We start from the raw sequence: 27,317 nt of genomic DNA, 5'->3' as shown, positions 1-27,317 counted from the left end.
GCAAGTACTCTCCTATTTGCAAATGTGTTGACCACAGTGTACGAGGGAAAACAAAACTCTTATTAATGAAGAATGAGACATTGCTTTCTGCAACAAGCTGTACTAATAATCATAGTCTAGTGCCTGGAAGAAAGGGATTCGCAGTTCTTGAAAGGAATCTTTCTTCTTTCAAGGATCCACTCTGTTCAGTCAACAATATTAATGTGCAAGAAATTTATTAATCACCCATTATTTGCCAGGTAATATGGAGGCAGCTAGGTGACTCAGTGGATAGAGAGCCAAGCCTGGAAATGGGAGGACATAGGTTCAAATCTAGCTTCAGACGCTTCCTAGCAATGTGGCCTTGGGCAAGTCACTAAGCCCCAATTGCCTAGCCATTACCTCTCTCTCCTCTGCTTTAGATCTTGGAACTAACTGATAGCAGGCAATTTGGCTACTTGGAACTGATAGCATCAATTCTAAGACAGAAAGTAAAGATTTTTTACAATAGTAATAATAAAAATAATAGCTTGCATTTATATAGCACTTTCAAATTTCCTTGTTTTACATATATTATGTTTACATAACTTTTCTGGAGTGATTACAGTTCTTTTTTTTAAAGGAAAGCCTCTGTTCTGAGATGAAGTTGACAAAACACAATTTTTTTTTCCTGTTGCTTATTTCCTGGTACATGAGTTGCAGCCAGGGAAGAGCTTTGTAACCCCAGACAGAAGCACATTTGTCTTCAGCTCATAGATAGAAAGAATGCTCACAGGGACCTCAGAAGCCATTGGGTCCAACCCCTTCATTTTACCACAGAGGAAGCCCTGGAAAGTTGACATATTTGCCCAAAATCACTCAATGTCAGAGGTGAGATTTGAACCCAGGTCTTCTGACACCAGAACAAGTACTCCTTCTACTCTACTACACTGCTTCCTCTTACATGGCTGGGATATTCTGACTCTGTACTTCGATATTCTTTCTATCACTATATTGGCTCTTATATACTTGCACTCATTTGTTGTATTCCTGTAAAAAGTGGAAGATCCTATAAAACAGGTCCATTTACTATTTATCACAGTATTGCTCTTCTTTAGTGCTTTCAGTCATATCTGACTCCTTGTAACACCTTTTGGGATTTTCTTCACAAAGATACTGGAGTGGCTTGCCATTTCCTTCTCTAGTTCACTTTACAGATGGGTAAACTGAGGCAGAGGGAAGTGACTTGCCCCGAGTCACATTGCTAGTAGGTGTCTGAGGCCAAATTTGAAATCAAGTCTTTCTCACTCTATCCACTGAGCCATCTGCCAATAGTGCCCTTTTTAAAATGTTCTAAGTTGCAACATCTCAACGCATTTTCTGTTGCTCTTCGTTCATTGTTTTTGTTACCATTTGTTTGTTTTCAAGGCTCAATCTGAAATAGTTCCGAGTGCACTGGTGGTCTTCAACAATTGCTGATTTTAAGATAAATGATCTTAACATTCAGTACCACATTGAATCCTAAACCCTAAAAAAAATTTAGAAATATAGATGAGACTGCTTGACTAGTAAAAGAAAACTATACCACTCATTGGACACCTAATCATCTATTGGCTAATTATAACTCTTAAAATGGTGCCTTACATAATCATTTTACTTCTGCTATTTAAATTTTCTTGTGTTCATGCCTTGCCTATTCAATTAAATTACAATATTTTTAAGAGCAAGTATATATGTTATGCTTCTTTTTATTTCCCACAGTACCCAGTTTTTACTAGACAAATAATAATTTCTCAAGAAATGTTTATTGCATGAATGAATGAATAAGTTAATAAATAGATGTATGAATTGGGTTTAGATAAAGTTCATAAAATCTCTACTAGATTGTAACATTCTGAGTCCAAACCAATCCAACAAACATTTATTAAGCACTTGCTATATGCTGGTCATTACATTCTGAACTAGGAATACAAAGACAAAATGGAAAATGCCTTCAAGGAGCTTATGTTCTATTGGGATTAGCAGCCATGAAAATTTATCTTTATATCCCCCCCCACAGTATATTACACATAGTAAATGCCAAAAAAGTATTTGTCAAATGAATGAATGAATAATAATAGCTCATATTGTGTTGACAGATATAAAACTTTTAAAGATTGTAAAATGTTTTCTTGACAGCAATCCTTTGAGGTATATAGTACAGATATCCCTATTTTGTAATGATGCTTAGAGATGTTAATTTTCATATTTCCATATACCTTAACCTGTGACAGCTTTTATTCTAACCATTTTTGTCTAAGGACAACCCTAGGGCTCTTTCTACTATGCCTTTCCTTATTGATTTGGATTGATTCTCTAGAAAAGAAAGATGAATGATATTTGAAACCCTAAATGGACAAAGGAGAAGTTGTTTAAAGAGTTGTTGTTGGGTCCTTGTAACCCAAGAAACATTCAAAGAACTGAAAGAAAGTAGTATTTAGTTCTGGGAGCATAAAATCTGAGTGATATTTCAGGAAATACCATCCTGAAAGGAACATCCATTTCAAAACTATGATGAATATAAGCTCCTTGAGGACAAGAACTCATTTTCGCCTTGGTATTCCCAGTCCCTACCAGAGAAGTACCTTGTACAGAGTAGACACTTAATAAATGTTTCTGAAGTGAAATGACCAAATTGCGCAAAACTCTTAATACTGTTTTTTAGTTTGAAATGTGAATGTGGGAATTAACTACATACTTTTTTGCCCTTTAAAAGCTACATCCTAATGTATTAATCCTAAGCTTTTCTTTTCAGACTGGGCTTGGTATTTCATTGATTTTTCAAGCTCCTAGTGAAGACTTCCTTCAATCAATGCAAATTAGCACCTTCTCTAAAATTTATCTTCTGAAATAGTTTCTTTAGGACAGTGTGAGGTTAAGTGGCTTGCCTATGGTCACATAGTCTATGGTTGAGGTAGGAATGGAACTTGGGGCTTCTTGACTCCAAGACTGGTTCTCTCTCAGTGCCATACTGCCTCTCAGTCTTAAACTTGCTTTTGTAAATGTTAAAAAATCTTTTGAAAATGTGACTGGATTTGCTCACGGTAATGTAAATGTTTGCTAGTTTGCCCACAACCTAAATATGAGTGGTATTTGTGCAAACAGATGAAGACTTTCAATTAGCGTCCAAAAAGAGTTAGTTGCAAAAATCTCGAAGTATGGATTTGTTTAAGTTATTGATTTGCAACTAAATTTTATTCCACCTAATGAAGAACTAACAGTTAATGTGCTTCTTGCTGATTATTTTCAAGCTTGATTATTCCCAGTTCCTCAATTCCTCTATGGTTGTAAAGTAGTCACTTTGGATGTCCTATCAGTCTTTTTCTCAGCAGTAGTTTCATGGCTGAAAATCCTAACTTACTATCTAACTTGTTCCTCAAATCCCAATATCATCCTACTCACTGTTACTCAATGGTAGTAACCAAGTTGGATACACGAGACATATGGAGAAATGGAGGTGATGCTTATTAATAAAGAGGAACAGTATAGATAGACATTAAGATATCCCATTTTGTTTGCAGGTTCAGTCATTTTTAGCATCCTTTGATGGAGAGAAACTGGAAATCTTAAAAAAGGACCTAATTTCCATTAAAGACATCTTTATACCAAAGGAATCAGAGAGTGAAGAGAATCAAGAAGAGAAGGGTAAGGGGAAATATAACAACTTGTGACCTGATGTGCGGCCATTGTATTCACTTGTGAACTTGATTTTTTAAAAAAACAGCCTTCCAAATGTGTTAAATTACCTAAGTTGGATAAGAATATCATAAGTGGAACCTTAAAAAATATGATACTGTTTATGTATCCACTTCAAATATTTGTATGAGCAGTACAAAAGGAAGTAGAAGAAATGTAATGTTAGGAGTGGTGGGTCTTTTGGTGGATTTTCTTTTGGGAAAGATGGAATTTTTCTCATAGAATAAGTTTAAGTTCCATATTTAAACATTAGGATGTTATTTGAGATTTTTTGCTTGATTGTTAAAGACACAAGACTAACGAAGGCTCCATCACTTATTGTAATGGAATTGTGTGAGATGCAAGCCACTTTAATGACCTAAAAATGCTAATGCCTTCTTAACCATCCTAATTCTCAGAAGAGATTTATCCATCAAGGAGTTTAGTCATCCAATCAATCTATAGACATTATCAAACACCTACTGTGTGCCAGACACTGTGCTAAGCTTTAGGGATAAAAAAGGAGGCAAAAGGCAACTCCTTGCCCACAAAGAGCACACAATCCTTGAATGGTAATAGAGCCCATTGCCTCTCTTGTGGAAGTGTATGTCTATGGCTATTTATTTTGGATGGTCATTTAGAAGCAGCATGTTCTGTTTTTAATGCTGTGAATATAATGCATAATCTCCTACCACTGCCTAAAGTTGATACTGTCATCAAAGTCTAATCCATGAAGTTCATGAAATGTTAAGTTTCATACATCTTACCTGCAATTTTTATATGTGACTAGCACAGAGACTCTTCAGAAAAAAGGGAGTAGACAAATTTAGGTGAATAAAGGGAGATAGTGAGAAATAAACCTGGAAAGGTAGTCTGGATATGATGTTAGAGAACATTGAATGTCATGATGTTTGGACTTTTTTGGTAGGCAATGGAAAGATATTGAAGGGTTTCAAGTAGGAGGATGACATGATCAGAGCATTGCTAGTTATAAGAAAGCTATTTTGTCAAGAATATCTAGGATGGATTGGCTAGAAAAACTGGAAGTGGGAGACTTGCTAGGGGATTGTTGCAATATTCTAAAGTGAGGGATGTTTAGATAGAAATGACAGGACTTAGTTGACAGATGACTATACACTATAGCCGCAGTCAGTTTTCCACTTTTCTCAAAGGAGTTCAACATCTGACTTACTATCTTCTTTTCTTCCTTAACTTCTGCCCTTATACTGAGGTTCCTTAAAATTCACATTGATGATCTCTCAAATTCTTTTGTCCCCAGTTTCTCAGCTGCCATAAATCTCATGGCATATTCTTTCACTGTCCCTCAACCTCACATAGGGATGGCTGAATCTCACTGGTACCAATAAATGTTCTAATTCCTTAATAAGAAAATCCAACATTCTTCCTACCTATCTACTTATTCAATCTAGTCATAACCTCCTATTATTCAATCTCTACTGCAGCCTTACCCTCCTAAACTTGTTCTTGACTTTCCTCAAGATCTCCAATCACTGTAGCCCTCAATATTTTCTCAAGCAACTAGCTCTGATCTGATTTTCATTTCTTTTTTTTCCAATGCCTATCTTAAAGTTAGCAATTTCAACTCTATATGTAGTCTTTTGGATTCTTCTTCCTTTGTCTTATCATCTCTTACCTTTTGCCAAACCTCAACTCTCACTCCCTCTATACAAGCTGCCAAACAAAGCTGAAAAAAATTGCAGAATTGTGTTAGCTAGGTTATTATAAATTAATTTTATCCAACTTCAACTGGGCTCTCATGGAAGCAAATTGGTCTTTTTATGCCTCTTTAATTGAATCCTTATCTTACTCCTCACAGAAACTATTCCACAACTCATCCCATAGTCCTCTCTCTTTCGTTGGAGGAAGAATAAAAAGATTATCTTAGCGCAATGAAAGCCCAGTTGAAGCTGATTAAAATGAACCTGGCCCCAACCTCTCTTTTCATCCCTATTATACAATCCCCATTACTCCCCTTCCACATTCTACAATTCAAACAAACAGGCCTTTTCTGTTTCTCACAAGACACTTTGCCTCTTATCTCCATGCCTTTGTGCTGGCTGTCCTCTAAATTTGAGATGTATTTCTTCCACACTTTTACCTCATAAAATCCACTTTGTTCTTCAAGATAGAGTTCAAGAACTACTGGCTACATCAGTGGTACTAAACTCAAGCAGAAATGGATCTCTGGAGGGCAGCTGGGTAGCTCAGTGGATTGAGAGCCAGGCCTAGAGACGGGAGGTCCTAGGCTCAAATCCGGCCTCAGACACTTCTCAGCTGTGTGACCCTGGGCAAGTCACTTGACCCCCATTGCCTACCCTTACCACTCTTCCACCTATAAGTCAATACACAGAAGTTAAGGGTTTAAAATTAAAAAAAAAAAGAAATGGATCTCTGGGCAGCATATTGTCTTGAAAACCACAAATTAACATTATCTATATTGGGTTACATTTTCTTTTATTTTGCTAGGCATTTCTCAATTACATTTTAATCTAGTTTTGCCATTAGACCAAGGAACTTGAAAGCTATGCCACCAGAATGCAAGTTCTTATCATTTCAATCTTGCTGGAAAAGTTTTGCATAGAGACCCAAGCACAGACCAACTTTATTTTCTAAAGATCAGAAAGCCACTTTACTTGTAGGCTAGTAATTAATTACTTGGTTAAGGTTATTCATGAAACAAAGAAAAATACAAAATGGCCCTCAGTTCTGTGTCATCCCTATTGTTTCTATAATGGTAGAGGGGGGAATGGCAATAAAGGAGCAAAAGGTACTAAGAAACAGTCACTATTTTCAGTTGTTTATGTAATGATAAATTGCACAGCAATATGGAAATCAAGATGATGGACAGTTACCTGATTAGAATATAGAATAAACTGAGCCTGGCAGGAGCTGGCAGGTGCCAAGGCAGTTGAGGATTGGGTATAAAAGGAAGGATTTGGACTGAGAAGGAATCTCAATTTTGAGATTGGGATTGGAGAGGGTGGGCTTGGTAAGAGTAGGCCATAGATGAGCTTATTTTACCAGCAATCTGAACCAATCAATTTCATCTGTCCCTGATCCTGAGTTAACCTGATCCTGAATTAACCTGATCCTGAATTAATCACCAAGAAGAAACACCAACACCTATCAGCAGTGTAAACTTGATTGAGGTTGGGGCCAGTCTGGCCCAACCAGACTGGCAACTGGCAAAACTGATTATCGTCAATCTAGATATCATCATTAGCATCATTAGCCTTAGTTACTTAAGGACTTCCTATTTCCCTCCTTCCCAGCCATTACCCAGCTTCCCTTCCTAAGCCCGTTAGCAATAAATCTTCAAACTTACCTTAGATTTGGTGTCATCTCTAATCTTAGGACTTAGTGATAACATCCTTGGGATATTTCAAGGGAGAGGAGAAGTGTACCATTCATAGCAAAGTATAATTCAAAGTCAATCTAGCATTATCCAATTAAGGCCAGAGTATCAGTTGGAAAAGTATTTGTGTAGTTCTAATAGCAGATTCTTTATCTGGCTGGTTACTCTGGGACACTATTATATTTGAAGTTGGGTTCAGGAGATTCACTATATTTTAACAACAACTATTGCTGTGGGGGTCCTTTGAGATTCGCTACTACAACTTAAGTGTTTCACTTGGGACTCACCCACTTTATCCAGCTTCAGATCATCATACCATCAGGATTATCATAACATTTATCAATTGTAGTTGCTGATTCAACTAATGTGAAATTTTTTGTCCAGTGACCAAAAAGTAGATATATTACTGTAAGAACTAAATCCTAACAATTTTGACCTTTTGATAAATGATGCCAGAAAAAAGAAGGAAGTTGAAGCAAAATGGAAAGATCACTTATCCATAAAAAAGAGTCAGTGTTAGCATGTGCCCAAAGGTAATCAGAAACATCATTTCATGGATTGTAAATGCCATACTGCTGTGCTGATCTATGTGCCAAACAACCACCATAAGAATAATTGCAGCTCCTGTATTAACATCTGTTGCAGAGGAAGAAAAAGTCAAGAAATTCTATGAAAAATATGACTAAGTCCTACAAATTAAATTATTATACATTTTGATACTTGATGACCTAAGTGCAAAGTTGAAAATAGGTAGGGGTGGCAGGAAATTTAATAGGGAACTTGAGTTAGGTGTTGTATCAAAGACTGGTACACTACATAGAAACCTCATGTCTCACTGTCATGAATACTTTCCTGAGTGATTAGAGAAGAGATGTATGCAAGAGATGTTGTGAAGGTAGAAACAAGATTTTACAACAAATCATATGTAAGATGAATTTGAGTGAGGAGTTGAGGATGAAGGGTGCTAGCCTAGGTGATGGGAGAATGGTGGTACCCTCAACAGTAATAGGAAAGTGGGAAAAGAAGAGGATTTGAGGAAAATAATGAGTTCTCATTTTGGACATGATGAGTTTGAGATGTCTTTGAGACATCTGATTTGAGGCTGCCAGTTGTTGATGTGGAATTAAAACTCAGGAAGAGGGCAGGACTGTATATATGGGTATGAGAACCATCTGCATATAGATGATAGTTGAATCCATGAAAGCATATAAGTGCACCAAGTAAGAGAGTATAAAAGAAAAAAAGAGAAGAATGTTCAAGATAGAGCTTTAAGTGACACCCATAGTGGACATGACCTTTTTAAAGAACCAGCAAAGAAGACTGAGAAATGGTTAGTCATATAGAGGAAAGCCAAGAGAAACCAATGTCAAGAAAGTCTGAAAAAGAAACAATATTCAAGAGTAGATGATTAGTTAACTTGACATTTGGAAGAGACCCAAAAAGCCTAAATAGCACCTTAGTCAGTAAAAATTTGATGTAGTTGGCAAGTAGAAAGAAATGAAAGACAGATGAAAATAATACCAGTTTAGAATTAGAATCTTTTGTAAGATCTTATGGAAAAGGAAGAGGAAAGATAATAAGCAATGTCTCTTTTTGATGCCGAGTCAGGCAATAGAGGACAAAATTAGTTTAAAGAAAGCTTTATGAAAGGCTCAATTAAACAATGCTATCATTAGGTTATTAAAGGATGAGAAAGGAAGGAACTTAACAGAAGAAAAGTGGAAATTATCTTAGGAAATTATAAACTGGAAAAGCATCCTGATTGAACCAATTGTACATATGAGAGATCTATGCTGGAGGAAATATAATTAGGAAGGCATTAAGGGATCAAGTTGTTGAGTATCTAAAGAAGGGAGGACACCAAAGGCTTGGAAAAAGTCACACATCTTCTTAATACTAATTAGCACCATGGATAGAGGACTAGACCTAGAGTCAGGAAGACGAGTTCAAATCTAGCCTCAGACATTTACTAGCTGTGTGAATCTGGGCAAATCATTTAACACCGCTGGTTGCTTCAATGATTTAATTGTAAAATGGGGATAATAATGGCACCTTCCTTGCAGGGTTGTTGGTGAAGATAAAATGAAGTAATATTTGTAAAAAGCACTTAGTACATCATAAGTGCTATATAAATAATACCTTACTACTGAAAAATGTGACTGAATGACCATCAACAGCTAATGGCTCACATGCCTACTTTTATATTCATATTAAATTTGTATGAGATTCATCTACATGCATAGCTGACACTTTCTTTATTAGGGTATTAATAGGGAATAGGCAGGCTTTCCCAAGCCCTATTATTCTAAAGTATACTAAAATGCTAGCATTAGACAATTGGAGGAGAGATCTAAGGAATACAAGTTCCCACTCGCCATGTTTATTTTTTGTTGATTGTGAAAAAGCATTTGATTTGCAAAAGCCAAATAACACCTTAAAGGAATCCATAAGCCCTCTATAGATGATTGATAGAATGAGGTCCTAATGTGCCACTAAGTCATTTCTAGGTCACAAAGCCCTGAAAAAGGACATTTCCCAGGCTATTAGGAAAGTCCACAGGCAAAGCCAACAGCAGCATAACTGTGATAATTTTCTATACATTATTGCTCCACTGGGAAAATTGCTTTGCTCACTTCAAAGTCAAAAGAGGGAAATCAACCCGGCAGCAGGAGGGGAAGTTGTTACAGATGCCAATTTATTCTCTCCTTTGTCCTCATCTAAGGTTATGGGGAGTCACTGCCCTCAGAAAAGGGAATAGTTGTCTATGTTTCTGATTTCTGCCTCTTTCTGTTTCCATTCATAGATGAAAAGGGAGAATTTGTTAGCATGCTAACGGAACTTCTCTTTGAGTTACATGTTGCAGCGACTCCTGACAAACTCAATAAGGTTGGTCCTATCAAAATCACTTTCTATAAAAATCTCACTTTAGTTATATCTCAGAGATTCTTTTAAAAAGAAGAAAAAATAAACAGAACAGAAAAACCTAGTATCCTATTGATAGTGGGGCAGGATATTGAATTCAACAGGTATGATTTAAATAGGAAAACATATAATGGAATATTATGGATTTGCTTTGTATTCTAGAAGGAGCATTGGACTGGAAATTCAGAAATGTTGTTTCTGCTCCTAACTAACTGTTATTTCCAGGAGTATTTAACCTAGATTGAACTTCTGTTTCTTTACTTCTAAAAAGAGGAGAGTTAGCATAGAGCAGAGATGTTGAACTTGAAGCCTGCATGCACCTTGAAACTCAAACTGAACCAAATTAAAATGTCATTGGGAAATGGTTGAAGAAATAAATAAGGATGCAACAGAGATCATTTTATTTGGTGGTTTCCTGTGTCAATATGCCACCTGCAGAGATCCAATACTACCGTTCTCAGCCAGTGATATCAAACTAAAATAGAAACCAATTCACTAAGCCTTATTTAAAGGTCCAATGGCAGCATATTGACTTGGAAAACTATATATTAACATCACTCATGTTCTGTTATATTTTTATTTTTGTTAAATATTTCTCTATTAAATTTTTTTAGACCTTTACCATCATGAAATATTGGTTTCAAGGTGGAAGAGTGGTAAGGGCTAAAGAATTGGATTTAAGTGACTTGCCCAGCATCACATGGCCAGATTTAAACCCACATCCTCTTGACTAATTACCTTTTAATTTGGTTCACAGAGGGAAATGTTCCAGGCAGTTTTTTGACACTTCTGGCTAGACTACCAATTTTCAAAATGTGGTCTAAGGACTTCTGAGGATCCCCAAAACCCTTTCTCCAGGACCATAAGACCAAAAGTATTTCCATAATGCTATTAAAATACTACTGCCTTTTCCAACAATATATTGAAGTATCTTAATACATATACATACATATATATATATGTATATATATATATATAGAGAGAGNTCTGGTCTTGGCTCTGATCCATACTGGCTGCGGGACCATGAGCAATTCATTTCAGTTCTGAGCACCCACAGACAACTATTTAAGACTCTTAAGTTAACAAATGACTTACCTAACTGCATCAATGTGGGTAGTTTCCATACTGGGAATCGCCTAACCTGATAAAATCACAAATGGCCCTCTTGTTCTAACTGTTGGGGTTTTTGTGAGTCCTTGGGTCTCTTCAGACCATTCTCTTACATCCTGATTTCTTTCTTTTGACATGTTCACTTTTCTTTATTCTGCACATTGTATCGAGCAGTTCTACAAAGCAGCAGAATTATTTCCTCATGGGCAAAGAGCAGAGAGCCAGCCAAGAGAGTAGCAAAAGTTCTTTAAAAATAAATATAATTATAAATACAAAATATTTATATTTTTATAAATATAATTAAAACAAAAACTAAATAAATAAATAAATTTTGAAAATAAATAAAATTCTTTGAGCATTTAGAAATTAAAAATAAACAAACAAATAAATAAATAGATAAATGAATGAACAAATGAACAAACAAATAAATGAACGAACAAACAAATAAATAAATAAGCAAACAAATAAATAAATAAATAGATGTATGGATGGATGGATGCCTGGGTAGTCAGGTAACTCAGTGGATAGAGAGCTAGGTCCAGAGATGGGAGGTCCTGGGTTCAAATTTGACCTCAGAGACTTCCTAGCTGTGTGACCCATAGCTAGTCAATAAGCCCAATTGCCTAACCCTAACCAATCTTCTGCCCTATAACCAATACATAGTACTGATTCTAAGGTGGAAAGTAAGGATTTTTAAAATAAATGTAATTTTAAACTTTAACTTTTTAAAGTATTTTTAAAACAATTTTCTCCTTATCATATACATACTATATATTAAAATATATTTTGAAAATGTTAGGGAACAGTGAAGCTGTAGAAGAAAGAAGCTTTTATTCAAAAATCTTAAAGGAATGTTTGAAAGAAGTGAAAGGATCACACCACATACACAAGGGTGTGAACCTTTACTACTCTCCAATGGTTTGTTACCACCTGACTTCAAGACTAAGGGTTGGAGAATTGGGCTAGATGGATATTTATTTACCTATTTTGTATCTGATAGCAGCTCATCCTCATCCATTTTCATACTGTAAATGTTTTTCTTTGGGTGGGGATGGTCATAGGCTAGAAAAAAGGCTCATGACTGGGTGGAAGAAGCTCAAACTGTGACATCAGCTGATGTGATAGAACAGCCAGTAGAGAAAGCTCCGGATGATGAAGAAGAGAATCCTGAAGTCCCTGAAGATGAAAATAAGGAAGAAAAGAAAACCAAGACACTAGAGGTAAAAAAAAAATGACTTCTTTACCCTTAGAACAATGGCCAAGGGTTAATCTTGCAATCAACGCTTCTTATTGTAAGCTGTTTTTTCCATCATTCCAGAGACATTTGTTATAATTTCTTGAACATAGAACAACTTTCTTAGTGTAAATCAATTTGCAGATTCTTATAGATTTGATCATTTCTACATGGTTTTATGAGATTTATAAAGAAAAAATTTTATTAAGGCAACAATCATTTTTTAAGTCAGGGAAAGGTCCAACAGATTCATTTTTATAGAATATCACATTTGTCTTTATATTTTATAAATAATATAGCATAGTCTTCAATGTTCATACTTGCCATAGTTATTTAATTTTGGACTTAAATGTTGGAGCCAATAATTTATTCAATGAAATACTTGCAAGAAAACATGGATGGATTGTAGTCTTCATTGAGAAGCAAATACCTACACCCATGAGCTTGCTATTGAAGTATGAATGAATAAGTCACTTATTGGGTTGCTTACTATATGCAAAGCTATATGCCAAAGGGCTGGGAATTCAAATAGACAAATAAAACAGTCCCTGTGTTCAAGGAGCTCACATTCTAAGTGGGGAGACAATAAATGAAAGGTTTAGGCAGCAAGTCAGAAAGTCAAGGAAAGCTCTGTGATCTCTAAATTACAGACACAAAGCAGAAAATAATGTTCTTTAATGTCATTCTCACTGATAAGATCCTGTCAGTTTCTCATGTCGAACGATTTGGCGATGCCAAAGACTTTGTTTGCATGAAATATATTCTATTTTACATGAAATATCAATATGTATATTTTATATGAAAAAATATTTTCAGGAGAAATAATTTTTCAACTTGATAACACTGACGACAAAATTTCCAATTCAAATTATTGGTATTTCTAAATGTAAATGGTTTTACAATTTCTCATGGTATTTCAGTAGACCATAACAGATAACATTCAGTCACTTCCAGAAATTCATCATTTAGAAGCATTAGGGTTTGCTTTGTGTTATCCCTGGGCTCAAAATGAATAGGGACTTAGACTCTCCATATGAATATTTATGCTGTTCGTTTGTTATTTCATTATAGGAAGTGTACATGTTATCGATCGAAAGTCTTGCTGAAGTAACTGCACGCTGTATTGAACAACTGCATAAAGTAGCAGAGCTAATTCTTCATGGCCAAGAAGTGGAAAAACCAGCCCAGGATCAAGCAAAAGTTCTCATAAAGTAAATGGAACTTTCTTTTCTTTCTTTTTTTTTTTTTCCTCTCAGTACTTTTCATATCAGTTTGGGGGTTTTCTCATCCTCATTCATCTCAGGGTTCATAAAGATTGTTCTTACATTGACAAATTTCTGTTTTGCTGTGAAAATAAATGCTTAGAGAAATTCCAACTGAAATGCATTATGTAAATCAGAAGTAATAGCTTCTATGAGTTACTACCCCAAGATTACCTGGGGTGTGTTAGAAGACATATGACTGTGGCCGTATTTACAACAGCACTCATCACTAGATCAGACATTTTGAAATGCAGATGTTTTGATTGTAAATAAGTTTTCACCACACAAATTGAGAACTGACTTCCTTAATTCAGTTTTTTTTAAGCCCTTACCATCTGTCTTAGAATTGTCAATAATGCAGAAGAGCGATAAGGATTAGGCAGTTGAAGTTAAGTGACTTGCCCAAGATCACACAGCTAGGAAGTATGTGAGGCCAGATTTGAACCTAGGACCTCCTGACTCCAGGGCTGGCTCTCTAGCCACTGTACCACCTTGCCACCCCTTAATTCAGTTTTACAGCTGGATAACAAAATCTACCAGTACACCCAGATTTTCATAGCCATTTTCATCAGTCACATTCTCAGATTCTGAATTGATGAATCAGCCTCATCATGTTTTCCTTGGCAATTGTTAGTTACAGACATTCACTGAAGCCAAAGGAAATGACCTCAAAATTGTCTTAAGTCAGATGGAGAGTAACAATAGATGTGCCTCGTCTCTCCTTTATAACTTAACAAGACAATCTATTTCACTCACAATTCAATTTTATCTAATTCAACAATATTTAGGTGCTAGGTGCTAGGAGATGAAGACAGAGAGGACATAGTCCCAGCCCTAACCTTTATATTCTCTTAGGGGTAAACAACAGTCAAATCAAGTCAGCCATCAAATGTGAAGCATTTCCTATGTGTAAGGTACAAAGAAAAAATAAACAAAATCATTCTTTGTCTCAAGGAACACATTCAGGGCAACTCTGTCCTTTCCTCTTCCTTGGAAATTCCCTGAACTTTCCAACTTCCAAATTAGCCTAACCTGAAGCAAAGGCTTGGTCTTCTGGCCAAATATTAATTGATATTGTCCATATGATGACAATCAGCGCACACACTTCAGAAGCACAGGAAAGCTGTTACAAATGGCAGAATGGATGAATCCCTTGGATAATGTATAGTTAGCATCCTCTCTACCCTGACAGCAACCACCATCTCATCCTCTTCAGAATGCAGACAAGTATGTGACAACCATGTGTGGTAGTCCTATAATTACCTATATGAGTGAATGAATAAATTTTTAAAAAGCATTATTAAGAGTTTAAAGCATTGTGCTAAGAATTGAGGATATAAATAAAAAAGTAAGACAGCACTGACTCTCAAGGTGTTCATGTTCTAATGAAGAAGCAACACATATGTGAGGTTGTAGTAGCAAGGCAGATGGAAAGGGCCAGTGGTCCATAGGTTTTAGTAACAAAGCAGATGGTAACGTTAGTATAATTTCCATCAATTAAACCATATCAGTTTTTGAAGTTGAACCATTTGGCAATGGCAAGGGGTTTGGTGCTAGAATCTTCTTTTCTGGGTCTTTAAAATAACTATGTCCACTGAGCACTATGGCACCTATAGAAGCAGTTGCCAAGAGTCAGGGTTTGCTTCCCCTGGATGACAGATGGAGGAAGCTGGCTAGACCTAGGAATGGTGGTGTTGGTGGGAAGAGAGGAATAAGAAGGCAGCTATTCCCTGGGTCTTTGCACTCAGCATCCTGGGCTATTCCCATTTGGATATGAGAGGAGGTGGTGGTAGTGGTGGTTTGACTTTTCTGGCACATGTGGATTCTTATTGCCTCCTCAACATGCCCTGATGTTTTAGCTAGGCTGACTTGCCTGCCCTAAGGGTGGTAGTGGGTAAGGATAGTTCTCCTCTTCTCCCAAGGATATGCTTCTCTGGGTGATGGCTATGACTAGGCTGGAAGCAGGGTTAAGAGGAGATCTATTCTTCCTGGGGCACTTAGCATCAGGGTCCTTGGCTCTCTCCATTAGGATCCAAATAAAGGTAGTAGTCAAGTTAGTGCCAGTGATATGATTCACCTGGCATATAGCACCTCTTGCCACTCCTTCAAAGTGCTTTGTTCCCTTAAGTCAGGGGCTGCTTTCCTTCAGGTGAGGCCATTCCCCTAGAATGAGATCTCTTTTTATTTTTTATTTTTTTTACTTTGAAAAATTTTATTGAATTAATTGATTTAGAATATTTTTCCATGGTTACATGATTCATGTTCTTTCCCTCCCCTCCGCCCTGCCCCAGTAGCCAATGAGTAATTCCAGTGGGTTTTACATATGTCATTAATGAGATCTCTTTTAAAGGAAAAAAAGGGGTAAACAGTAAAAAATAACATCAATTAAGGAATTCACTCAGACTTTGTCAGAAATGTGTCCTGTATTATGAATAGGACAAGGTATTGAAAGGAAATCCCTCACTCCTCACACACACACACACTCTAACCCCCATACCCAAGAGAATCGGCAAATGAATATACCAACCTTCTTCCCTAACTTTGATGGTGGTCCAAATGAAAATTTATTTTTCACAATGGTTATATTAAAAAACAAACCAAAGTTCCATAGTAAACCCATTGCCTAGTTCTTCAAAACTCCATGAAGAAATATGAAATGAAAAAATTTCTCCAATGGCAAGATTGGATCTATTACCTTTTAAGATTCTGATATCAGATTTTTGGTTAAAATATTTAATTTTAAGATAATCTGTTGGCCTCATGTGTATGTGTGTGTGTGTGTGTGTTTTTCAGATTAACCAGTGCAATGTGTAATGAAGTGACTTCCTTGTCTAAGAAGTTTTCTGATTTTTTAACCACCACTGGGGTAAGACCATAATATTGATTTTTTTAAGGGAGAGGGGGGATGGGGTGGGGTGCTCTGACTTTATCTGTGTAGGGTGCTCCCCAGTGAGGAAACTTCTTCTACTAATGTAATCATGTGGCTGAGAGTTGCCCAGGGACTCTGAGAAGATAAGTGACTAGCTCAGAGTCTCACACAGCCAGTACATGTTTGAGATGGGACTTAGAAAACTAGATCTTCCTGACTCTGAGTCTGGCTCTCTATTGATAGCATATGGCTTTGATTTATTGTGAATATTTAAGCAGAATGGTGGATTTGTAAGAGAATGAGAAAAGTGGTAGGATTGCAAGACCTAAATGTATGTCTCATGTAAGATTTAACCAAATAATACCTTGAAAATGCAATTTAGAAAACCTGAGTTAGTAGTTTTCTCTGTAATGATCCTGAGCTGGTGATACGGTAGGTAAGAACAATTCCCACTTGTATAACATTAGGAAGTTTACAGTGTTTTTGTCACCACATCTCTGCAACATTTGCACTGTAAGTTGTTTTATCCCTACTTGGCAGATGAGGAAAATTAGGCTTCAAGAGGTTACTGACTTGCCTGAAGTCATTTTTTTTTTAAACCCTTGTACTTCGTGTATTGTCTCATAGGTGGAAGATTGGTAAGGGTGGGCAATGGGGGTCAAGTGACTTGCCCAGGGTCACACAGCTGGGAAGTGGCTGAGGCCGGGTTTGAACCTAGGACCTCCTGTCTCTAGGCCTGACTCTCACTCCACTGAGCTACCCAGCTGCCCACCTGAAGTCATTTTGATAATGAATAATGTCAGGGATGGGATCTGAAATCAGGTGTCTTTTGTCTCTACATTCATCTCTTTCCATGATAACACAGAGAATCATAAGAAATGAACTGAGAGCCAGGGACCCAGAATTCTGGTTCTGGCTTAGCTGCTATTGTGGCTAGTTGTATGATTGAGTAAATCATTTAATCTCCTAAGATCTCCGTTTCCTCATCTGCAAAATAAGGATGTGCTATGGTCTGAGGTCCATGGATTCCCCTATGATGTCATTTACTTTTTATTTCATTGACTACTTTCCTTTGTTTTGTTTTATGCTGTTTATTCTTCTTTGGATTGGCCTTCAAAGCCAGTTTACAAGCTATAGGAGAAAACCAGTCCCATTACTTTAGTAACGGCATGCTTGGTTTGATTTCTTTATTTTGGCCAATTCTTTCTATCCCCAAACTTGTTAATGCCACCAGGAAAATTGTTTCACAGTCCACCTGGCAAATGACCATTTATCATCTTCTGTAGCTTTCTAGCTATCATATTAACCAATCACTAAGCATTTATTATATGCTTACAGTGTAGTAGGCACCATGGTAGGCCTTGTGGGTACAAGTACAAAATGAAACAGACTCTGTCCATGAGGAGGCTGTATTCTTTTGGGGAGGGATAGCTATAATAGATTAATATAGCATATATTTTATATGCATAAAGTAAAGCATTTTATAAATCACATTATACCTGAATAAAATGTTTTTTAGAAATATTGTAGGACAATGAGGTTTCAGCAAGAGATGGTGGAGTTTTTGTTGTTTTTATATTTTAAGTAAGAAAAAAATTTTAAATAGTAGTTACTATGAAAGTATGGTCTTAGAATATAATGGTACTTTCTTGTAAAGCTATTATTCATGAATCTTAAGTCATCATTTCTGTGAATTTGTTTCTAACTCCTAAAACATAGCTGTTATTTCTAACTAGAAGTTAATGAGTTTACATTGCTCTCCAGACCCCTTTCAAATTGTTTGTACATTCTCAAAATCAATGTCATTTTATTACCCTCATTCTGATTATATTTCAGCAGTTTACTGATAAGCAGAACAACTGAGAGCAAATATCATAATGGATTCTCTGATTACTGACAATAAGGATTACATTTCAAAAGAGTTTTTCCCCAGACTCTATTTTAGAGTCCCTGGAAATAATATGCAGTATATGTGATTTTGCTTATATTGGAAGAGTTATAACTAGCTGCTTTGCGAAGCTACTTATGTTGGCACAAATTTTGTTTCTGTCATCTTAGATGCAGTGAGGAAAAACTAGCTGTCTGGGTAATTTCCCCTTTTTCATATAGTGGTATGATGATGGGTAGTAAATACTAGATTAGTGGGGGGTGGAGGGTAGACAGAATCATCGCTATGATCCTAGCCTCGCCAATAACTATTGTGAGATTCATATTGCAGAGAGGGATTCAAGCTGCAGAGAGGGGTTCAGGCTACAGCTCAGAATTCCATAGGGCCCCCCAAGAACTCTGAGAGAGGGGGCAGTTAAAGGCAGTTGGAGCCCTGGGATTGAAGAGTAGGCAGGTGACTCTGCTTGCTGGGTCTTGGGTCCTGGGTTGCTCTTGGGGCTTGAGGCTTGAATCTGAGCAAAGTCATTTTAGTTCCTAACTGCCAACCTGATTTACCTGGGTTTGACATCCAACAACATCACAGTTTACCTCTGTTCAGTTATTTAGATATAGAGAAAGAATATTTATAGGGATAGAGAGCAAGTTAGCTATTCAAGTTACCTTTCCCCTTTGGGGGGAGGGGCTGCTTGGACATAACAGTTTGAGGGCTTCCCAGACCTTATCAATCCTTATTCCATTTCCCTCCCTTCTCATTCCCACCTATCATTAAACCCTTTATCAATTGAGAGGAGTGCCTAGTTATAATTTTGGGATATACTCACAACCTCCTCAAGCTGAGTTCCTCCTACTTTGTAGCCCTGTGCCTGTGAGCTTCAAAGACATCAAGTGTCTCCTATTCTATCCTGTGGGGAAATAATTTAGAGAAAGTTATCATCTTTAAGAGTTTAGTCTTTCCTAACCTACTGTCCAGGCCCAGAAGGTATCTAGTCAGATTGTCCACCATATCCATATTGTAACTGACTTTCTAACTGCCTAGTGGGAGGGGGAAAGTGAAGGTGCACTTTGACAATATCCTGCCCCTCCTTTCTGTCAAGCCTGTTTGTGTGTGTGTCCCTCTATAGAACAAAAGATTAGTGAGACTTGATTGCTACAGACCCCTGGCATCTTACAGCTTCCTAAATACAACACTATATAACCTAGGGGACTTAACATCCTGTTTCCCTCAATTTTTTTAATCTATACAATGGAAGAATAGTTTTAAATATCAGCAGAATCTTAGCAGTTACCTAATCCAATCATCTCATTTTACAGACGAGGAAATTGAGACTCAGAAAGGGAAAGGGACTCGTCTGAGGTCATCAGAGGCAGCAAAACCAGGCATTTGAACCTACATCCTCTGAGATATAAACCATCTCTTTCCACTGAAACACAATGTAGTGTAGTGGACGGAGAACTGACCTTGGATCCAGGTAGACATGAATTCAAGTCTAGCTTCAGAAACATACTGTGTTACTCTGAGCAAGTCATTTAACCTTTCAGTACATTGGATAGCTTGTTTAGACTGGAATGTATCAATCCTCATCAGTAGATAGAGGTAGTTCTCTCATCCAGGAATGCCTTATACTAATGAAATCAGATCCTTCCCCTTAAAAAAAGGAAAAAAATAGCCACTTCATAAATTCTATGCCATTGTAAGGATAGATCAAATAAGAAGTAAAAATGGCTCTTTGGAAGAAAGCCATTATCTTAACAGAGAAGATCTATTTATGTTTCCTGGTACAGTGGAAAGGATACATTTACTCTGGACCCAAATGGCCTGGGTTCAAATCCTATCTCTCATACTTGTTAACTTTGTGATCTTGGGCAAATCAATTGATCTCACAAAGCCTCAGTTTCCACATATGTAAGAAATCAGCTAGGAAGTCCCTGAGGTCCCTTCCTACTTTATGATCATATTGCCATCATTATTTAAGGTTACTATCTACCCCTCACAATTATGCTATGTTTGAATTCCTAGCAATGCACATTTTAATTTAGTTGAGCATTGCAATAAGCCTGTAAAACAGACAGATCATTCATTTGTAGCCCCATCTTCCAGATTAGGGAATTACAGTCCAGGAATGTTCTGTGTCTTATGTGAGGTCATGTAACAAGTAAGGGACAGAGCTGGGACTAGATTATAGATCTATCCTTAATCAAGGATGTTTTCAAGAAGATATTAGAAAGGTAAGGAGACATTCAAATGATATTTTCCTGTGATATCTCAGGACCCCTCTTATTCTTAATTCCCCGATCCATTTTTCACAAAGGATCCCTTAAAGCAAATGTATTTCTGTTTACTAATATCATTGTGTTTGGCCCTGCAGTATAGACTTCAATTTACCTGATTTATGTTTTGATTTCACAGAGCAACCAGAAGGCCGAAGTCCTTAACCCAATGATCAATAGTGTTTTGTTAGAGGTAAGCGTTTAACTGTCACCTGGAGATGGCTTGATAGAGTGCCTTTGAATAGAAGCAGATATGGAGGATATATTTTCCTTGTCTTTATCTTAAGAAGAAAGTGTTCCTGTGACTCACCAGTATCTCATCAGTAGCCCTTTTCTATGTATAGCTAGCTGGAAACCTTGAAGTAAATCAACAGTACCTAAATTTTCAAGGATTTCTGAGTGCAAAAAGAAATGCTAGCCTTGCATGTTCTTTCTGCAACTGTTGCCTTAGGCTTATCAAATGGCTCTGGATGTGTTGCTAAAAGTGTGACACTAGTTTTAACACTGTAATTACTGATTTCTGTGTGGCAGGCTGAAATATGAATTGGTCCCATGAAAATCTGAACCTTTATCCCTTCTCACGCACCCGAGAGTCTCTTGGACAATGTGGTCCAGCCTAGCTTGGTGACTTTGGACTTACAAAAGTGATTCTTTAGCTAAGCTTTGTCTATCTATACACAATACTCAAGAGGTCTGATCTTCCCTGGTCCAGACTCTAAACATCATCTGCAATAGCAGAATCACTAAACTGATAACCCTAAAGTTACTTGTGACCTTGCTATTAATTGTGATATGTGAGCAGATAAAGAAAATATAGCAGTTTTTCCCCATTCTTGGGGATGGGTTCTAGAGAACTCTAGAAATAGTCTACCTGGATACTATATTATACCTGTTGTAGATAAAGGGAACCAACAATGTATTAATGAGGAAAATTTGTGGCATTATATAAGCAAATTCCTAGAGCTATAGGGCATTAACAGGATAATAGTTTACATTTAAATAATACTTTTAAGTTTATAAAACTACTATTTGAAGTTGCTGTTATAGATATTCTTATCACCAATTTAGAGATGAGGAAAATGGAACTCAGAATGGTTAAACCCAGGGTCATAGAGAATAGAGGAGTCAGAATTTGATCCTAAGTTTCTTGACTATTAAGTTTACCTATATTTTTACTAAATATACCTGTCTCTCAAATTATAATTCAACTGAGGGTATAGGTACAAAATATATCACATATGTGTCTATATATGTATATATGCATATATAATGATAGATACAGAATAGTAATATCAAGAATTATATATACCATATTGGTCTGAATAGAAACTTTTCCTGAATAAAGTAACTTCCACCCTAAAAATAAAACCCCCTTTGAAAGGTATATATGTAAGATAGTCATACAAAATTATACTATTAAAATATTTATTTCCCATGAAAGGATTTTTAAAAACTTTCTTTTCCCCCAATTCATGTGGCAATGTTTTATTTTTGTCCTCACTACCCATTTAATTTTTGTTTCTTTCATTATCATTCTTTCACTAAGGGCCTAATTCTAGGTCACATTCAGATTTTGTACAAGCCAGATGTGAGGGGTAAATGTAGTCAATATTTGAACCAATAGGTGTATTGCAGATCATTTTTAGAAAGTAACTAAAGTCCTAGACTATGCTAAGGCACTGACTGGTTTTTAGTTTAGTAAGATAAGTTTAAAAAAATCTTCCTTACTTTCTATTCCTCAGAGGAACTTTGACAGTATGATATAACAAATCAATCAGGGGAAAAAGTTAAGAAATCAAAGATAAATTCATACTTCACATACTTGGAGTTAGAGTTTAGGGGGGTATTTCGGGGTTGTTTGAGGGGTTTTTTGTTTGCTAAAGCTGGTTTAATCTGGTTTGCTCCTTTAGTTATAATATCTTAATTAAGAGCAGAGTAGATGCTTAAGGATGGAGAGAATGGCTCTATACAGCAGTTCCAAGATATTCGGGTGCTTTGCTTCAGACCTCCTCCTTAGATCAACTAATTATCTGCTTTGTTGGTGGCAATCTAAGACTTCCTCCTTGCCTTGATTTGTAGATAATTGGACTGATGGAGGAAGAGGTTAAGTATAGAGGCTAGTAAATGCGTAATTCTTTAACTGTATCCCAGGAGCTTACATTAATTATTTTTCCATTTAGTATAAATCCTTCTGCCTGATAGAACTCATAATCAAGAGTTGACTCCCTCAGACAGGATATACTTAGATTTTGTTTATATTCCAATATGATTGAGGAAATGGAATTGAGCATCATATAGGGGAGGAGGAGGTGGTGGTAAGCAATCATTTTTAAAGGGATAATGCCAAACTCAATTCTAAGAATAGTTATTCAACCACATTTTTTTCCTCCCTCATTAGGGCGCCAATAGTACTACATATATCCAGGATGCTTTCCAGCTGTTGCTTCCTGTTCTGCAGATTTCACATATCCAAACCAATTGTTTGAAAGAAGAGCAGTGACAGCTGCCAGAATCCATCACCGTGTAAAAGGAAGCCACAGCCACATCCTTTTAGAGTTTGTGGTTAAAGAGATGCCTTAAAAGAAAACTGGCCCCAGAAGGCCCATTGGAGGACACTACAGCAGTTTTGCACAGACAGTATTGAAAATAATGTTTAAAGACATTTCTCTTAATGTATATGGTTGTTAGAGCAGCTTTTTTTTCTTTGCAAAAAAATAATATTTTCTTCACATTAATTTAAACCGAAATAGTAAACATATTCAAAATAGTGTTAGTTGAATATATTTCCATTCACAAAAAATAATTCCTGTCCTTTAATTGGTAAATCATGCTGTGTCAAGAGATTCCAGGATCCTGAGTTCTTCAAATCCTGAATTCAGATGGTTTCAAATTTCCTACTCTTCAAGCATTAATTTTTAATATTTTAATTTAAACAATATACTAAATGTGATATAGAAAATCCCTATCATATATTTGACTAGGGGCAAGGAAAACACTATCTTACAAATTTTTCATCTTATCTACTAAGACAGTATGGTATAGTAGAAAGCACCCATTGTACAGAAATATCAAGGACCTGAATTCCGGCTCTGCCAACAATGTAAACTTGGGTGAGTCACTTCATTTCAATGGGTCTCAGGTTTCTCATTTGTACAATAAGGTGGTTAGACTAGATTTGAGGTTATTAACCTCTTTTGTGTCATGGACTCTGCTAGCAGTGTGGTGAAGCTTTTCTCAGAATGTTTATAAATGCACAAAATAAAATATGTTAGAAACAAATTATATCAAAAAGCGGTTATTAATTTTTTTAATTCACAGACCCCACACTAAGAATCCCTAGACCTGAAGAACTCCAAGTTTTCATCTAGCTCTATAATTCTATATGACAGTATACACTCCACCAATTATGTATTCCAGAGATGTAATCAAATCTGTAATAAGGCGAAGAGCTTTCAATTTGAGTTTTACTATAATTTACTGAACCTGAAAAATATCAGCAGTGTTCCTGCAAAACATTTAAAGAGGAAGAAAATAGAGAATGTCTTTAATACTTTGTTTCTTGTTTACTTTATATATATATATATGTATATATATATTTCTAATTGACATGCAATACATCAGTCTGGTGCTATTAAATGATTTTTTTTAATGTAAGGAGAGATGTTTGGCATTCTGAATTGATTTGGTAAGTGCATGACAAAATAGCTTTACCAGACTGTAAGCTCCTTGAGGGTAGGGACTGTGTCTTATTCAGCTTTTTCTCCCCAGAGCTTAACACAATACCTCAAAAAAAAAAAAACCAAAAACCAGGTGCATAATAAACATGAATTGAATCAACATTGGTAACAAGGTCTTTAAAATTCAAGTATTTATTTATGGATTCATTTATATGTGGAGAGGATGCTACATGACTTGAATAATAAGTAAGATCCTTAGGAAGCCTATTGGAAGACCTTCATAAGTCATCACTGCAAATGGCTGCTCATACCTATGAACCTATAGTCAATAGTGACTATTTACTCTCTTCCCTCTTGGGCTCTACTGAAAATCGAGGAAGGATAATTTGTACAGTGAATCCCTTCAGTAACATGAAAGTTGGTTTACAAATGTTCTCAGAGCTACATATACCTTTGTCCACACAGATAACTTTATTTATCTCTCTGGTAGGGTATGCCCATTCCCCACCCTCACAAACCCCCATTGTTTACTCTCCTATTCTGCAGAATTTTATTTATCTAGAGTATGATAGCCTGAAGAAGCTTTGCTACAGGGTCTGAAAAACATGCTTTTCTTTGGGAAGGTTCAATTATAACAACCTGCATTTTATAGTGTTTTGAAGATCTGCAAAGTAGTTTTGCAAATATTATCTCATTTTAGCATCACAAAACCCCTTGAAAGAAGATTATTATTCTATAGATGGGAAAACAGAATGGGAACTCATTCCTGCAGAATAGTCTGAGGGTTATGAAATCTTTGTATTTTTGACTTTTTTGTAAAGTTAAATAAAACCTTTGGTGTGAGCAAGAAAAGAATACATGCAGAATTGTGTTTGTTGTATGTAAGATTTCAGCATCAAAGAACTTCACAGACATTAAATTAATTAAGTGGGAAATTTAAAAGAACTTGTAGCCAAGACCAAGATTTCAATAATTAGATTTTTAAGCCCATGGTCAAGGGCTACTTTTTTTCATAGGTCCTAACACAAACTAAGCACCTCATATCCAGATAAGAAAAAAAATTCTTTAGGAATAGCAAAAGTACTAAATCATTTTAAAAGACCTGTTTTTATTTCAAGATACTTTCTTGCTGAAGAAAGGCAAGCAAACAAAACCATAATTTCCAGGGGCTCTGTTTTAAGTATTTTGATTATAAAGAGACAAATAACTTAAAATGTAGTCACTTCTTGAACTATCCTTTTTTTTTAGCAATCATACTCCCTTTGTACCATTTATCATTTACTTTGATGCTTTGAAAGATGCATGACATCACTGGGCTAGGCATTCCACCCACTGAAGAAGGTCTGGACTTCTCCATTCTTCCTTATTTTTTTTGTGATTCTCTTATCATTGTCACTATTTAATACAGGAATTGGGACATAGAAAGAGAGCTGTCCTCCGGGTCAAGAAAACCTGTATTCAGGTCCCACTTTTGGCACATATTGGCTGAGTGACTCTAAGCCAGACACTTAACATCTCAGTGTTCTAAGCAATTCCCTAGGATTATAACTTCCCAAGAAAGTGCCAATCTGCATGGCAAAGGGAATTTCCTCCACTTGGAGCTCTCTCTGTCAATGCAATCCCATAGCCAGTTCCTATCCCCTAATTATCTGTTTTTTTCTGAGCCTTTCAAATTCAGTAAAAGTCAGGATCCAGATTCTGGCAATCTTGTTTTGACACTTTGATTATCAGTTACTGAATTGGTGATCTATCTAGAATTTATTCCTCTGGCACTTTTTATTTCTTTAGTAATCTTTTTTGGATTTAAGTGTATTTGGTACCCTTGACTCTGAGCCATCAATACTAAACAAGGATGCCCATTTTTTCCTTGCATCTAGTACAAAATTGCCACTTGTCTAAATTATGCATGTGCTCTGTGCTTCACCCTTATTAAATGAAAATCTTTAAAAGCATATTTCCAATTCAAAGTACAATGTATTCGAGAAAAATTCCTCTTGGGTATTGGTGCATACATTTACAGGCTTAATGAGTAGAGTTCAACACAGGGCATTAAAGCAGCATACCTCAGTGGAAATATTCTCTCCTGCTGGCAATGTGACTCTCTTTTTTACTGAGTCTACTTCACAAAGATGTTTTGAACAGCAGAGTGTAATGGAAAATGCACTGGGCTTGGGTCAGATGACTTGGTTTAAAATCCCAGTTTGGCCACTTATTTTTGTGACCTTGTACAAGTCACTGGGACCTCCAAAGACCTCAGTTCTGTCATCTGTAAAATAAGGGAGTTGAACTATGTGACTTCTAAGGTCATTTCCAACTCTGAAAAGCCCCGTTCCTTGGCTTAATTTTACATGAATAATGTATTTAGCTAAGTGGAGTAACAGGAACAGGAACTCTCTACCAGTAAGAACTACTTTGGCAGCATTGTTTCAAGGGTGAAAGAAGGGGAACGTGTACTTGGAAAGTACTGGGGGGACAGGCTTATTTATCAGAGATTTCCCTTTGGCTATTTTGAAGTCCATTGCCCTCTCCTTCCCTACCAGGTGCCCAGGATTTTATAAACAATGGTGGCCACTTTCTACATAGCCTGGCCATACTCAAACTGTACTGGAACCAAAAAATATGTTCTACTTGAGGTCATCTCTGATAGTCCTGGACAGAACACCCACAGAGCAACCACTAAACAAAAAAATTCAGATGGGGTTCCTCTTATTTTCTGAAAAACAGCCCCACAAGGAGCAGCTGAGTGGCTCAATGGATAGGAAGCCAGGTCCAGAGATGGGAATCCTGGGTTTAAATTTGGCTTCAGATACTTCCTATTTATGTGATCCTGGGCAAGTCACTTAACCCCGATTGCCTAGCCCTTACAGCTCTTCTGCCTTGGAACCAATACTTAGAATGGATTATAAGGCAGAAGATAAGAGTAAAAAAAAATCTTCACAAACAGTAACTGTGCTCTGTATTGCATAAAACCTAAATGGGTCTTTCTTCTCCTGGTGAAGCCAGTGTTTCATAATGGAAAATACGATCCTTTTGTGTTATT

General features: G+C 36.5%; 1 protein-coding gene across 1 annotated transcript in view; it reads left to right on the top strand.

Annotated features, from left to right (window-relative positions):
• The window catches only part of FAM114A1 (family with sequence similarity 114 member A1), a 77,657-nt gene extending 52,538 nt beyond the window's left edge, over positions 1-25,119 (top strand). The window contains exons 8-15 of the mRNA XM_044680524.1: positions 3,519-3,642; positions 6,607-6,612; positions 9,852-9,934; positions 12,142-12,300; positions 13,386-13,525; positions 16,370-16,442; positions 20,740-20,793; positions 22,999-25,119. Coding sequence (XP_044536459.1) covers positions 3,519-3,642; positions 6,607-6,612; positions 9,852-9,934; positions 12,142-12,300; positions 13,386-13,525; positions 16,370-16,442; positions 20,740-20,793; positions 22,999-23,100 — 741 coding nt within the window. The 3' untranslated portion in view covers positions 23,101-25,119. The remainder of the gene's footprint in view (positions 1-3,518; positions 3,643-6,606; positions 6,613-9,851; positions 9,935-12,141; positions 12,301-13,385; positions 13,526-16,369; positions 16,443-20,739; positions 20,794-22,998) is intronic.
• The last annotated feature ends 2,198 nt before the right edge of the window (positions 25,120-27,317 follow it).

Source organism: Gracilinanus agilis, chromosome 6, assembly GCF_016433145.1.
Source record: "Gracilinanus agilis isolate LMUSP501 chromosome 6, AgileGrace, whole genome shotgun sequence".
Classification (NCBI taxonomy): Eukaryota; Metazoa; Chordata; class Mammalia; order Didelphimorphia; family Didelphidae; genus Gracilinanus; species Gracilinanus agilis.
This window is presented reverse-complemented; position numbering and strand designations above follow the sequence as displayed.